Source organism: Macrobrachium nipponense, chromosome 5 (genome assembly GCF_015104395.2).
Source record: "Macrobrachium nipponense isolate FS-2020 chromosome 5, ASM1510439v2, whole genome shotgun sequence".
NCBI lineage: Eukaryota > Metazoa > Arthropoda > Malacostraca > Decapoda > Palaemonidae > Macrobrachium > Macrobrachium nipponense.
The window spans coordinates 141,766,457-141,780,242 of NC_061107.1; the positions used below are offsets into that span (position 1 = coordinate 141,766,457).

At 38.4% G+C, this 13,786-nt stretch overlaps 2 protein-coding genes across 2 annotated transcripts in view; both read right to left on the reverse strand.

Moving 5' to 3' along the window:
- Window positions 1-9,488, reverse strand: part of LOC135215954 (cyclin-dependent kinase 9-like) — a 67,662-nt gene extending 58,174 nt beyond the window's left edge. Inside the window, exons 1-2 of the mRNA XM_064250909.1 lie at window positions 9,334-9,488; window positions 8,393-8,402 (exon numbers count right to left, since the gene is read on the reverse strand). Coding sequence (XP_064106979.1) covers window positions 8,393-8,402; window positions 9,334-9,488 — 165 coding nt within the window. The remainder of the gene's footprint in view (window positions 1-8,392; window positions 8,403-9,333) is intronic.
- Window positions 9,489-11,429: 1,941 nt separating this feature from the next.
- On the reverse strand, window positions 11,430-12,149 carry LOC135215955 (uncharacterized). The gene has a single exon (XM_064250910.1). The coding sequence runs from the start codon at window positions 12,147-12,149 to the stop codon at window positions 11,430-11,432; it is 720 nt and encodes a 239-aa protein (XP_064106980.1).
- Window positions 12,150-13,786: the final 1,637 nt, after the last annotated feature.

Sequence of the window (13,786 nt, forward strand, 5' to 3'; positions counted from 1 at the left end):
GCCTCCTAAGTTAAGTTTTATTAATAAAAGATAAGTTTAAGTTTAACACTAACCTTCTCTTACAGGGAGCCCAGTCTGTTCGGGATGCTGCTCTTTCCACCCTCAAGGTATGGGTGGGCGGCTTCGGGGCGGAACGTAGCAAGGCAGGCCATACATCCTCTCCCAAGAGATGGCTACTTTGATCTTCCCCAGGGGGAGGAGCACTGGCTACATAGACCCCGAAGTAGCAGCTCCCCTCATAGCATCTATTCAAGACGCGGTGTCCTAACACCTAGAGGAGGCTTCAGCGCAGGAGGTCGCAGAGGAGGTGGCGGCACTCGATCTGGACGTCGAGCCCATGACTGTGGACGGCATGGGCAACGGTAAGGATGTTAGTGAGGCAAGCTTTGTAGGTGCTCAAGGCCTCCCTTTGAGCACGTCTAGACCTTTTTCCCCTTCCTCTTCTACTTCCTTCCAGGGATTCTCCGGGGGATTTCCATCATCTAGATCGAAATCCCTCTCGGCGATCCCTAAAGTCAAGGGCAAGCATGACTCTAAATCGCTGCCAAAGCCCCTTCCTAGGAAATCAAGCACCAGCCAAGTCCATAAAACTCTGGCTCACTATCCTGGAGCGGACAAACTAAAACATGGGTCTCTCTCCAAGGGGTTGAAGACCAAGTCTTCCAAGGAAAGAGCCCACTCTTCCTCTTCCGACCCTTTGGCATCCACCTCTAAAGGTGCGATACCGAAGGTATTCAAGGAGAGGGCAGAGCCTCCCTCCTTCAACCAGGAAGCATTCACATCCAATATGATGCAACAAATGGGGAACATGGTTGGAAACTTGGTCAACACCAAGTTTCAGGAAATCCTAGAAAGCTGGTCACACAGGAGACCATAGTCGCAGGTCTCCAGCAAGGCATAGCGTCGGGGCTTCAACAAGCCGGCCAAGTAGCCCAAGGCCAGGTTATGCCGGACTCCTCCACTCTCCCTCCCTTCCACCAATCAACCATGGAGGGTAGCTAACTATGCACCTTTCGTAAACGCATGCTTACGATTGAGGGCTGCGGAAAACACGAAGGCTGAGGACTTCGAGTTCCACCCACCAGGTTTGCAAGCCCCTTTCATAGGCTATGTCCGTCTTACGGAATCTGCCTTGATCAGGGAGGACAAGGTACCGAAAGAGACGGTCATCCTCTCTCGGGACCAGGCACAACACTAAGGTTACGGCCTTCAGGAGTCCATTCACAATTTTCACCGTGGACGCGGAGACCCCAATCCCATTCACATCTAAAGTGGCAGAACTCACTCTGCAAGCTGCAATGAGAGATGAGCCTATGCCACAGCTCCGGGAGACGGAATTAACATCTCTGCTACTTCCTGGAACAGATGACCTCTGGGTAGACCCCCCAGCCACCTTCTCCGTTGGCAAACTCAAACCTGACTGTTCCATCTCTCTATTTAGTGAGAGACTACCCAGGCTGTCTGATGGGCTCATCCAGACGGAATTCGATGCTAGGACACGGCTTGCGAGGTCCCTCAACGCTCTAGTCATGACGGAAGCAGCGGCTCTTGTCTATGCGCAAGAGCCGTTGTTTAAGATCATTGCTAAGGCACAATTGCTAAGTATGCAATGTGACTTATATGATTTTGTTGTGGCTAGGAGGAACTGCAGAAGCATGTCCAAGCAGAATCCACAATCAGGCACGAACCCAACAAACTCTGGCCTCTTCTATATGGGGAGCGGATCTCTTTCCAGCCTCTAGGCAGTAAACGAGGTGCAACATGAGGCTGCTAGGTTGAACCAAAGCCTAAGGGTTCGGTGGGGATTAGTCTCCAAAAGAAAATCGGAGTCTTCCACATCGAATCCCAAAGGAAAGAAAAAGCCTATGAAGTTCCAGCCCTTCCAGGCACCGCAGCAGCAAGCGTTGGTTCAGGCAGTACCGGTTCCCCAACCCTCTACCTCTAAGAGCCAACCCCAACAGCAGTTTGTGCTGTTGACACAGCCGAAACAGCCGCAGGCTTCAACCTCCTTTGCTGTCTCCCCAGCCTTTAACCCAACCTTTGAAAGCCAGGCATTTCAGGCCTTCAATAGGTTCGGTAGAGGCAGCAGAGTTAGGGGCGCCTTTCGTCAACGAGGCGGCTACCAGCAGAGGCAGAGGTTCACGCGGAGGACGTGGGGGCCGTCCATCAGCAACCCAATGAGAACCCCCAGGTAGGAGAGAGGCTGTACCTCTTTCGTCATCGTTGGGGGTTCAGCAATTGGGCCCAAAGTATTGTGTCCAAAGGTCTGGGGTGGAGTTGGATCCAAGGTCCACCTCCACCCAACACCTATCAAGAACCAACAGCAGAATTGATAGAGTATTCCCGCAATCTCCTTAAAAAAGGAGCAGTGTCAAGAGTCAAACATTTAAAATTTCAAGGTCGCTTGTTCAGCGTGCCAAAGAAAGACTCAGACAAACGAAGAGTAATCTTAGACTTGTCCCGTCTAAACTCATTCATTCATTGCGTCAAGTTCAAGATGCTGACCATTTCACAGGTGCGGACCTTACTTCCCCGTGGGGCCGTCACCACCTCTATAGATCTTACAGATGCCTACTATCATGTCCCGATAGCAAGACACTTCCGCCCGTTCCTAGGCTTCAAGTTAGGGAACCAAGCCTACTCCTTCAAGGTAATGCCCTTCGGGCTCAACATAGCCCCCAGGATAAGGTCTCAGGGTATCATGGTAGTAGCCTATCTGGACGATTGGCTCGTTTGGGCCTCACGCATCAAAGATTGTCGCAAAGCAACCGCCACGGTCATCCGTTTTCTAGAATACCTAGGATTCAAGATAAACAGGGCAAAGTCCCGGCTAACTCCGGCGTCCCATTTCCAGTGGCTGGGAATTCGTTGGGATTTGGACTCGCATACTCTATCAATCCCGGCGTTGAAAAGGAGAGAAATAGCCAAAGGCCGACCAGACAATTTCTCAAATGCAAACAGACGTCCCGGAGAAACCAAGAAAGGATCTTAGGTTCTCTCCAATTCGCTTCAGTGATGGACGTCCTGTTGAAAGCCAAACTGAAAGATATAAATCAGGTTTGGCGTTCAAAAGCGAACAAGAGATTCCGGGACAGGTTAGCTCCGATTCCAGCAATCTTACGCAAACGTCTTCGTCCCTGGGCAGAGGTCAAGAACTTGTCAAAGACAATTCCACTGCAATTCCACTCCGCCGGCCTTAGTGATACCATACAGATGCATCACTAACAGGTTGGGGAGGGTACTCACAGTACAAGAAGGTACAAGGAACTTGGTCCCTTCAATTCCGCAGCTTCATATCAATGTGCTGGAAGCCATGGCGGTGTTCCTCACCCTGAAGAAGATTTGCCCAGCCAAGAATCTCATATCAAGCTAGTGCTCGACAGTGCAGTGGTCATACACTGCATCAAACAGGGGAGGTTCCAAATCAAGCCACGTGAACCATGTCATGATAGCCATCTTCTCACTGGCAGGCAAGAACAAGTGGCACCTATCCCTTGCAGGAAGTAAGGAACGTGGTGGCGGATGCGCTATCAGCTCAGTTCCCACTAGAGTCCGAATGGTCTCTGGACAAGAAGTCATATATATGTGTATATATATATATATATATATATATATATACATATATATATATATATATATATATATATATATATATATATATACAGTGGACACCCCCCGTATTCGCGTTCTCCAGATTCGCGGACTCACACATTCGCGGATTTCTCTCGGGAACGTTTCCCTGCATTATTCGCGGAAAATTCGCGCATTCACGGTATTTTTTATGATAAATATCCACAAATTCCTGGTTTTTTGATGAATTTCATCATAAAATGCACTTTTTGTGATAAAACTATTAAAAAACCCATGTAGGAAAATTTTTTAGTGGGTTTTTCTTGAGTTTTAACTAGTAAAATAAGCTGTTTTTAGCATTTTTATAGGGTTCCAAACATTCGCGGATTCTAACTATTCACGGGGGGGTCTGGTACGCATCCCCCGCGAATACGGGGGGTCCATGTACTATATAGTATATATATATATATATATATATATATATATATAGATGTATAGATTCCTTTTTTTATGTGTTCAGCAGATAATTGCTTGACATCTAGTGAGTCACGGGAGATAGTAACAAGGCCGTTGATTTTTCTTTTCTCCTTTTTGGAAGTTAGCCATCGCTGACACAAGTTTTTTTTACCAAGGGTGAATTTGAATTTGTTTTTTCTCTCCAGTTAGTGTGAATATTATCTCAGTTCGTGACTTAGAGTCATTGTTCGAGAACGTGTTTGGGTTTCAGCTATTTGATGCTATAGAGAAATGTATGGGAGAATTTTTTGCACGTTTTGAATGCATACGTAATGGCACTACATTTTTTCTCTGGATATTTGTGTTCCAGAAATTGTGAGTTTTCTTGCACAATACCTTTGTTGTATTTGTGACAACTTTGTGAGAGATAGGAAACTTGGGTAAGTTTTCTAGTGACCTATGTCGTAGTGGAACAAAACAAGGCTCCAAAAAATATATATCTCCAAAAAGGAATATCAAAAAAATGAAAACCTACCTCCAAAAAAATGTGCACTCAAGGCAACTAACTCACACACTCACAAATATTGCCCCATAATCTCCTCAAAAACGTGTCTCCATTTGCAACAAAGATGGCTGCAAAATAATTGAACTAAACATAGCTCATATCACATTGGCAAATATATCTCCAATATATTATATCTCAAATTATAACTCCAAAATAATATATACCTCCAATTATAACTCCAAATATATATCTCAATTATAACTCCAAATAGTATATCTCCAATTATACTCAATTATAACTCCAATTCTCCAGAGAATAACTCAATGTTATAGTCAAAAAACTATAAAAACTCTCTCCGTTTAGCATAACTGCTAAAAAAAAAGGGCAAAACTCGGCAAATAAAAGTCTAGAAAATTCTAGCAAAAATCACCCGTGTCACAACTCATTATAACAGACACTGTGAATTTGGAGTTCTGTTATAATGAGTTGTGACACGGGTGATTTTTGCTAGAATTTTCTAGACAGTTTTATTTGCCGAGTTTTGCCCTTTTTTTTTAGCAGTTATGCTAAACGGAGAGAGTTTTTATAGTTTTGACTATAACATTGAGTTATTCTCTGGAGAATTGGAGTTATAATTGAGATATAATTGGAGATATACTATTTGGAGTTATAATTGAGATATATTATTTGGAGTTAAATTGAGGATATATATTATTTTGGAGTTATAATTGAGATATAATATATTGGAGATATATTTTTGGCCATTTGTTTTGATATTTGCCAATGTGATATGAGCTATGTTTAGTTCAATTATTTTGCAGCCATCTTTGTTGCAATGGAGACACGTTTTTGAGGAGATTATGGGGCAATATTTGCGAGTGTGAGTTAGTTGCCTTGAGTGCACATTTTTTTGGAGGTAGGATTTCATTTTTTATATTCCTTTTTGGAGATATACATTTTTTGGAGCCTTGTTTTGTTCCACATGGAGTTATTGGGGAAATAGAGGTAAAATATTTTGTATTTGCCAAAATAGAGGTGATTATTCTCTATTTACTGGAGTGGTGTTTTTTTTTTTATTTGACATGTGGCTATTGGAGAAATAGAGAAATATAATATGGGGGTTGGTTATTAACCCAATGGAGGAAATATTTTTATAACCGGAGTGGTGTTATTATTAATATGGTGAAATATATGGAGTGGAATTAATCTTTGGCGGTGACCCTTTTTTTGTGGTTAGGGAGTTTTTTTTGAGCCAAGAGGAGATTTCTGTGTTCTTTCTCTTTGTTATTTCGTGACTATTTAGAGGCGAGTGACATTACTGCATTGTAGTCCTATGGAGGTGTGTTGCATTTTCATGTTCACAAGTGTGTTATTCTTGGAGGCATATAATGTTGAGAGAGTAAGTCTTTGAGACAAATCTTTGAACACATTAGTCATATCTGGAGTTAATTCTGTGAAACGTGTATGTTAGACGTTTTTTTGAGAATCATGAGTTTCCAAACTTGTGTGACTGGACAATTCTTTATGCTGCTGTTAGAACATGCGTCCGCAGGCGATTTTTCTGCTGACAAGAGATGTGATGAGCGCTGTGCCTGTTTCTTTTCTTCTTCTGATGATATATCAGAATTTTTGCAATATCTGGAAATGTTGACAATAGCATTTCACGAAAGCGCATGGGTAAGAGTTTGCTTTCTGGCAAATTCCATAACTTTAGATGGAGCATTTCTTGGGGAAAAAGCGGGGTTATGCATATTATACATATGTTATGTATTTTGTGATTGGGGGAAACTTATTTGTGATTATTCTTTTTTTTAATATTTTTTTCTTCCTTTCCCTATGAGAGATATAATTGGGGATTGAGCTTAAATAGCACTTTTTTTTTACCGGGAGAGGTAATTTGTCGGGGGTTGCTGTTTACGTAAATGGGAGTTTGACATTAAGTCTCATTGTAATTAATTGTATGAGCAGTAAAGGGGTTTTTGCTGTTAAACATTGGAGATTTTTACTGATTTTGTGGGTTGTTCAGATATCAGAGTTTGAGAGAACATTTTTTGGTCTGGGCTTGTACGTGATTCTTTTTTCCTTGGGCTCATTACGATTTTTTCTTTTTTTTCTTGTGAGCACATTCGAGTTTTGAAATGTTGACGTTGCAGGAAATTCTGATGGAGTTGCTGTGATTTCTGAGATTGTGTGTGTGCTGATGTGTGAGTTTGGAGAATTGAGTTGGAGAACTTGATGTTTCTTTTCCTTTGAGAGTTGTGATGATGACTTATGATTTAGTGGTCATATTAAAGGGAGTTAATTGGGAGACGTTCAGTTAGTATTTCTGACTTTTTGAGATCGTTGTTTGATAGAAGTAGTGTCTGGGTTAATTTTCTTAGATTGACCAAAGACTTGACTGACATACTAACACACACCAAAAAAAAAGTCATTTCCCGACGCCAGCAAGACGTCCACAGCCGTGCAGAGAGTACTGCTGTCGTGTTGTCCCAGGGTGATTACAAGAATTTCCATGATGGTGATCGCAAAGAATTCTACAGCCATGTCTTTTGGGGATCTGCAGAAGTCGTGAGAAGTCTCTACAATGAGGGAGGCATTCCGTCTTCCTACAGCTTCCTACAGTTCACTGTCTGTGCAGCTAGTTGCAGACAAGCAAAGAGGGATATTCAAGAAATGCAGAAAAAAAATTAGAGAAAAATTCTAGTGTTATTGGGGGATAAAGCGTGACTTTATTTTATAATGCCAGAGACGTGCAGTTTTTACTTTGTTTTATTTTAAGCCGGCAGTGTTTTGTATAATAAGCTATTTTGCTAGGCGGCTAGCATGGGGTGGCCGAGCTATGTAAGGCCTAGGGTTTTTTGATTAATAATATTATCTGTGTGTTCTCTGTGACCTATGGAATGTGGAGAACAGTGAGAAGCAACGACCCAAGAGTAGCTGATGAATGAGTTTCTGGGGATAGCGTGAGATAAAAATGCTTAGTTCGATAAGTCAATGTACTGAGTTTATTAACTCTTCTCAAAGTGCCTTTGTGAAACTGGATGCAACTAGTGTTGCGAGCGCTAACGAACTGTGTGTTCGTATGTGCGTGTGCGCCTCTTCCCTTAATAGTTTCATACCCAAGTCTATGGGTGGATTTTGACAGAGGGTCTTCAAGTGAAAGGCAAGATGCCGTGGCGTTCGCCGGGGAGTTTTTGTGACAGTGTTTGTGGTGTTCCGGGTTGCTTGGGTGAGTGTTGAAGTGTTTTAGCCGAAGGCTGGCTTATTATCTGTTTTGAACATTTTTTATGATGATATGCAAATATTTAGTCATTGATTGTTAGTCTTGTGTGTGTACTTACCGGGATGTGTTCTGTATCTTGAAACAGACGATTCTGGCAGGAGAGGGACAGAGTTCCCAGATAAGTGTAGACTTTTTGGTGACTAGACATTTTACTATTTCGGGGTGGGGTTTTTTGAGTTAGTCTGTAAGACTTGATTACTTGATTGATTACCCATTATTTATTCGTTGTTAATAAATGTTAATGTTATGATGCGACTCTCTCATTTTCATTACCTGTTAGAATGGAGAGAAAGAGGTGGAGAGAGAGGAGGTGTCGGTGCGAGAGAGAGAGAGAGAGAGAGAGAGAGAGAGAGAGAGAGAGAGAGAGAGAGAGGCTGTGTGTGTAATGCTGTGTTGGTTTGCCTTCCGTTCGTGCTCACGCTTACTAATGAATAATAGGGGGGGGAATCCCCCCATGACATATACATATATATATATTATATATATAATATATATATAATATTATATATATATATATAAAGTAGGCGCCGAAAGTCTTTACAACCCCAGTGCATTTAGGCAAACGCATACACGCGCACCTTCTTCGACCTGTAAAGGAATGCAAAAATTTAGTAAAGATATTGAAATGTTTCAGTTTACCCTTAGACTTTCTAGTATTTGGTAGCACCAAATTTGTTCTCTTTAGGCTGCCTTCAGCCGTCGGGGAAAACTTTCAATGAGGTGCTGACAGATCTGCTGGTTCGATACTGTTCCAAGCAGCGATGATGGCGGCTTTGAGTTTCTCGATATTGGAGCAGTCAACCTTCTGCAAACGTTTTTTAATGACGACCACAGATTTTCTATGGGACTAAAATCAGGGGAATTAGGGGGCCAGTCACTTAAAAGCTCCACACCACAATCCTGCAACCAGTTCCTAATCAATGGCGTTGTGTGGACCGTGCGCCGTCTGCTGAAGAATTGAAGCACCTGTCTTCTCAAGCTCCCCTCTAAATATTCATTTAGCACAACGTAATAAAATGTGCTGGTTCACTCGTTCATTATTTTCAAATATACACAATTCCCCAACTCCCTCATAACCCATAGAACCCCATACCATCAAAGTTTTAGGAAACTTTTCACGAGGACGAATAAGTTTTGTCACTGCACTTGTTAAGGCGGGGACTTCGCCAAACTTTCGTTGAGGTGCTTGCCGAGCAATGGAATGTGGATTCGTCAGTGAACAACACTTTTTTCCAGTTATTAACGTCCCATTTACCAAATCTATGAAAAAAAAACTTTCGTTAATTAATAGGGCGTCAGTTAGCTTGCTCTTCTTAGAGCCACAACACTCTTGAATCCCCAACTGCATGACAAGTACGTCTGTAAAGTACGTACTTTACACTTTCCTAAAATTCAGGGTTTTCTTCCCTGAATTGACGAGCGCTGTGTGAAGGATTAAGCTCTGCTTCCTTCTCAGTAGCGAAATAGATCGTTCAGACAGCAACGGGGGCCTCCCAGACTTCTTGGCGGGAAGAGGTACCTCTTTCTTCCCTGACGCTTGTACCGCGCAACAATGTTCTGAACTGTTCGACGCTTCAAATCCGTCTGCCGCACAATTTCAGCGGTATTTAACCCTAATTCAAGACACTGAATGACCCTTACACGATCATCCCTAGAAGTATAAGGACCCACCATTACGCATAAAGGCACAGGGATGGCAACACAAGGGCAACACCACGAGACGAACAAATCCTGACAGGAGTGCCAAGCAAAAAAAACCGACTTACACCACGGCTAATGAGCTACTGATCAGTTATTGTTTCCTTAATCAAAGGACACAGTGGAAACAATAAAAGGTGCCAATTAGTCATTTTTTTTTTCTCAGGCATTTTTCCGTGACTGAGATGGAGGATTCTTTAAGACGCTGAAAGTCTTTGCGCAGCCTTCAGGGGTGCAAAGACTTTCAGCGCCCACTTTATATTACTATATATATATAATTATATAATAATATAATTTATATATATATATATATATATACATGTATATAATATTAATAATATATATATATATATATAGATAATAATATATAGAGGATATATATAGATATAATAAATATAATATATATAGATGATATATATATATATAATATATATTTATATATTTACATTAGAAAATATTAATATAAATATATAGTATATATATATATATATATATATATATGTATTTATATAAATAGATATATTATAATATATAATATATATATAGATATATTATTATATATATATAATAGAATATATATATATATATAAATAATATTTAACATATATATAAATAATATATATAAATATAGATATAATATATATATATATTATATCTAGATATATATATGAGAATATATATATATATATATCTATATTAATTTATATTTAATATATATATATATATAGTATTATATAGATATATTATATATATATATAGTAATATTATTATTTATTTAATTATATATATATATATATATATATATATATATATTATATCTATATATATATATATATATATATATATATATATATATATATCTAGATATATAATATATATATATATATATATATAGATGATATATACTTATATTATATATATATATAATATATAGATATATATATATATATTCTATATATTATATATACCTATAGAATATTATATATTAGAGATATAGATAATATATATATATAGTTAATAATATATTATAATATATATACTATATAATTATATATATATATATATATTATATATATATATATATATTATATAATATATATATATATATATATATATATATATATATATATATATATACATATTATATATATATAATATATATATATATATATATATACTATATATATATAAATATATATATATATATATAATATATATACTATATATATATATATATATATATATATATATATATTATATATATATATATATATATAATATATGTATATATATATAATATTATATTATAAAATATATATATATATTATATATAATTAATTATATAATATATATATATATATAGGTATTATTATATATATATATATATATATATATATATATATATATATGTATATATATATATGTATATATATATATATATATATATACTATATATATATATATATGTATATATATATAATATATATTTTATATATACAGTCAGCGCCATTTGTACTGAGAAAAGAGAAATTAGCTTGCAGAAAAAATAAATTTAATTTATAAAAATTAAAAAAAAAAATACTTTAACACTTATGCCGTCATTGCTACTTCCTGATGGGGAAGTCTTTGGACTTGATGACCTTTTGGAGTCGCTGTGGAAGACTATCAGCCAAGTTCTGACAGTGGGCAAGGGGTATTTCCCCCCAGACCTTCCTAGTTGCAATCTGCAAACCATTGGGGATTGTCGACATATCCTCCTTACGAAGGCGGCGTTTCAAGATTCCCTAAAGGTTTTCTGTGGGGGACAGATCAGGTGATTGGCCAGGCCAGTCATGCATAAATTCAACCTCGTTGTCAGAGAGCCACCTTTTGGATGCCCTTGAGGTGTGGCATGGGGCGCAGTCCTGCTGAAGGATCTCAAAGCCGGTTTTGGCGAAAGACTGCTAAATTGTCCTTTAGCAGCTTAATATAATGCTCAGAATTAAGCGTTTGGCATCTAGGAAGCATGACAAGATTCCCTAGTCCACCGTAGCCAAAGGAGCCCCACGCCATGAGGTAGGGCGGATGCTTAACGCTGGTCACTGTCAGCTGCGGGTCACACGCTGACGAAGTGCGTGACTTCCAAACCTTCGTGCCCTTGTTCTCACTTACACAGAACGTTGCTTCATCAGTCCAAAGGACCTTATGCCACTGTACAAGGTCCCAGTCCTTATGGTCCTTGGCAAATTGAACACGATGGCAATGCTGCTTAGCAGTCATGAGGGGCCTGACTCGCGCTTTCACCTTGGAATATTCTGGATGCTTCTGGATGTTGCGCTGAATTGTCCTTACAGACACATTTCTAAGGAGCTTAGGGTTCTTTTCTTTCAATTCCTTTGCAGTAATTGAAGGATTAAGGTCCAACTGATGCCTTAAAAGCCTTAAAGTCTTCGTAGGAATCTTCAAAGACCTACCCCCGCCGTGTTTGTGTTCGGGAACGTTATCACCAGATCCAGCCTGACACCATTTTTGGAGTAGTTGCGACACTGTCTTCTCATTAACACCAGTAATTTTGGCAATTTCATGGTTTCTTTTACCAACTTTATGTAGTTCAACAACTCTCTCATTATTATCATGGCTCGTATTTTTACCAGACATCACTCTAAGGGCGTGGTAGATGCCAACACTCACTGCACACAAAGCACAAAAACGAAATATGTGGACCTCCATCAAAAGAAATGCACTCCTTATGGCTGACAATTGGGTACTAACTCTTTGAAATTGTCACCTGTAGTGCATGGGTGGATAAGTAAAATGTGCCAATCAGTCATTTTGTCCCGGCCGATTTTTTTGCGAGAAATATGATACGGGTCCAAAAAACAACAAAATGATTGAGAATTCCAAAAATTCTCAATACAAATGGCGCTGACTGTATTATATATATATATATATATATATATATAATATATATATATATATATATATATATATATATATAAAATAAAATATATTATATATAACATACAAGCGGCCCTCGGTTAGCGGCAGGGGTTCCGTTCCTGGCCACCGACGCCAAGCGATTTAAAGCCTACGGCTGCCGCACACCTTCTTTCGAAACTGTAGACCAGGTCAAAGGCGCCGTAATAAACCCCACAACGGCGCAATAAGTAAAATTATATTTATGCATTATAGTGCTATAGAATTTACTGTACAGTACATGTGGGGTCTAGAGTATGTAAAGATATAATAAAGTTTATACAGTGTACAGGTAGCTGTAGTGTTCAGGTTACAATCATTAGTCTTACGATAGTCCGATTTTATGAGAGATCAAATTACAATGGCCTAACTTTATCCATCTTCTAGTTACATAAGTTCAATAACAGCAAAAGAGAATGATGAAAGTATGGTTTTAACGTTATATCATTGCGTGAAGTGTACAGCCATGAAACAACCGAACGAGAGAAACGACTTTTTTTTCTAAGTACAACCGAAACTGGATAACATCTGTTTGGCTTGTATTTCAATCATCGTACTACAGTGCAACATTGCCCGGTATTTGTTATAAATGGCGTTATGTATAGAATAGAACTGAGATATCTTAATGTAATAACTTTATTCGCTATAGATCAGAGATCAATATAGATTTAAGATCAATCGGGAAATATACCGTTAAATTTAAACCTAGTTATAACTGAAGCTGAGAAAACCGTTCAAGCTGCTAATGACTATTATCGTACATCGGCAACAAGGATAAAAACTGCAGTAAACGTCTGCCATCACACACAACTGTAGATAAAATTGGGATAAAATCATTTTAATCAAAACTACTGTGCTTGAAAGAATAAGCCTAGCTATGTTAGTGGTTGCTACTGTAGCCTAGTCTATGATTCTGACATCTAAACCTTAGAGCTAAAAGCTTAGAATATGCCAATAAAATGTATAAATAATCAGTATGTACTAATTTCAAATAATTATTAATTAATCATTAACTATAATACACAAACAAACAAAAAACAAACCTTCCAATCGATTGTTTACATTCAGCTCTTACTGTCTTACGAGTATGGAACGAGCGCCAAGCAATCATTTTCCTAGCACACAGTAAGCCATAAATTGTCATTAGTATCTCTCTTCAACTAATGAAACCACCAAACAGTATAATAAAACCATTCATTACTATTCTTTATTCTATCTTTACCTAACGGAGATACCGAGTTACTGACAGCTATAATGAAACATACGTATACGTAACATAATAATAAAACAGAAAGAAGAATTCTAAAAAATGCGTATTT

Bases quoted from the DNA above. Each gene is read 5' to 3' on its own strand.
- LOC135215955 (XM_064250910.1), bottom strand. From the start codon at position 12,149: ATGTCTGGTAAAAATACGAGCCATGATAATAATGAGAGAGTTGTTGAA.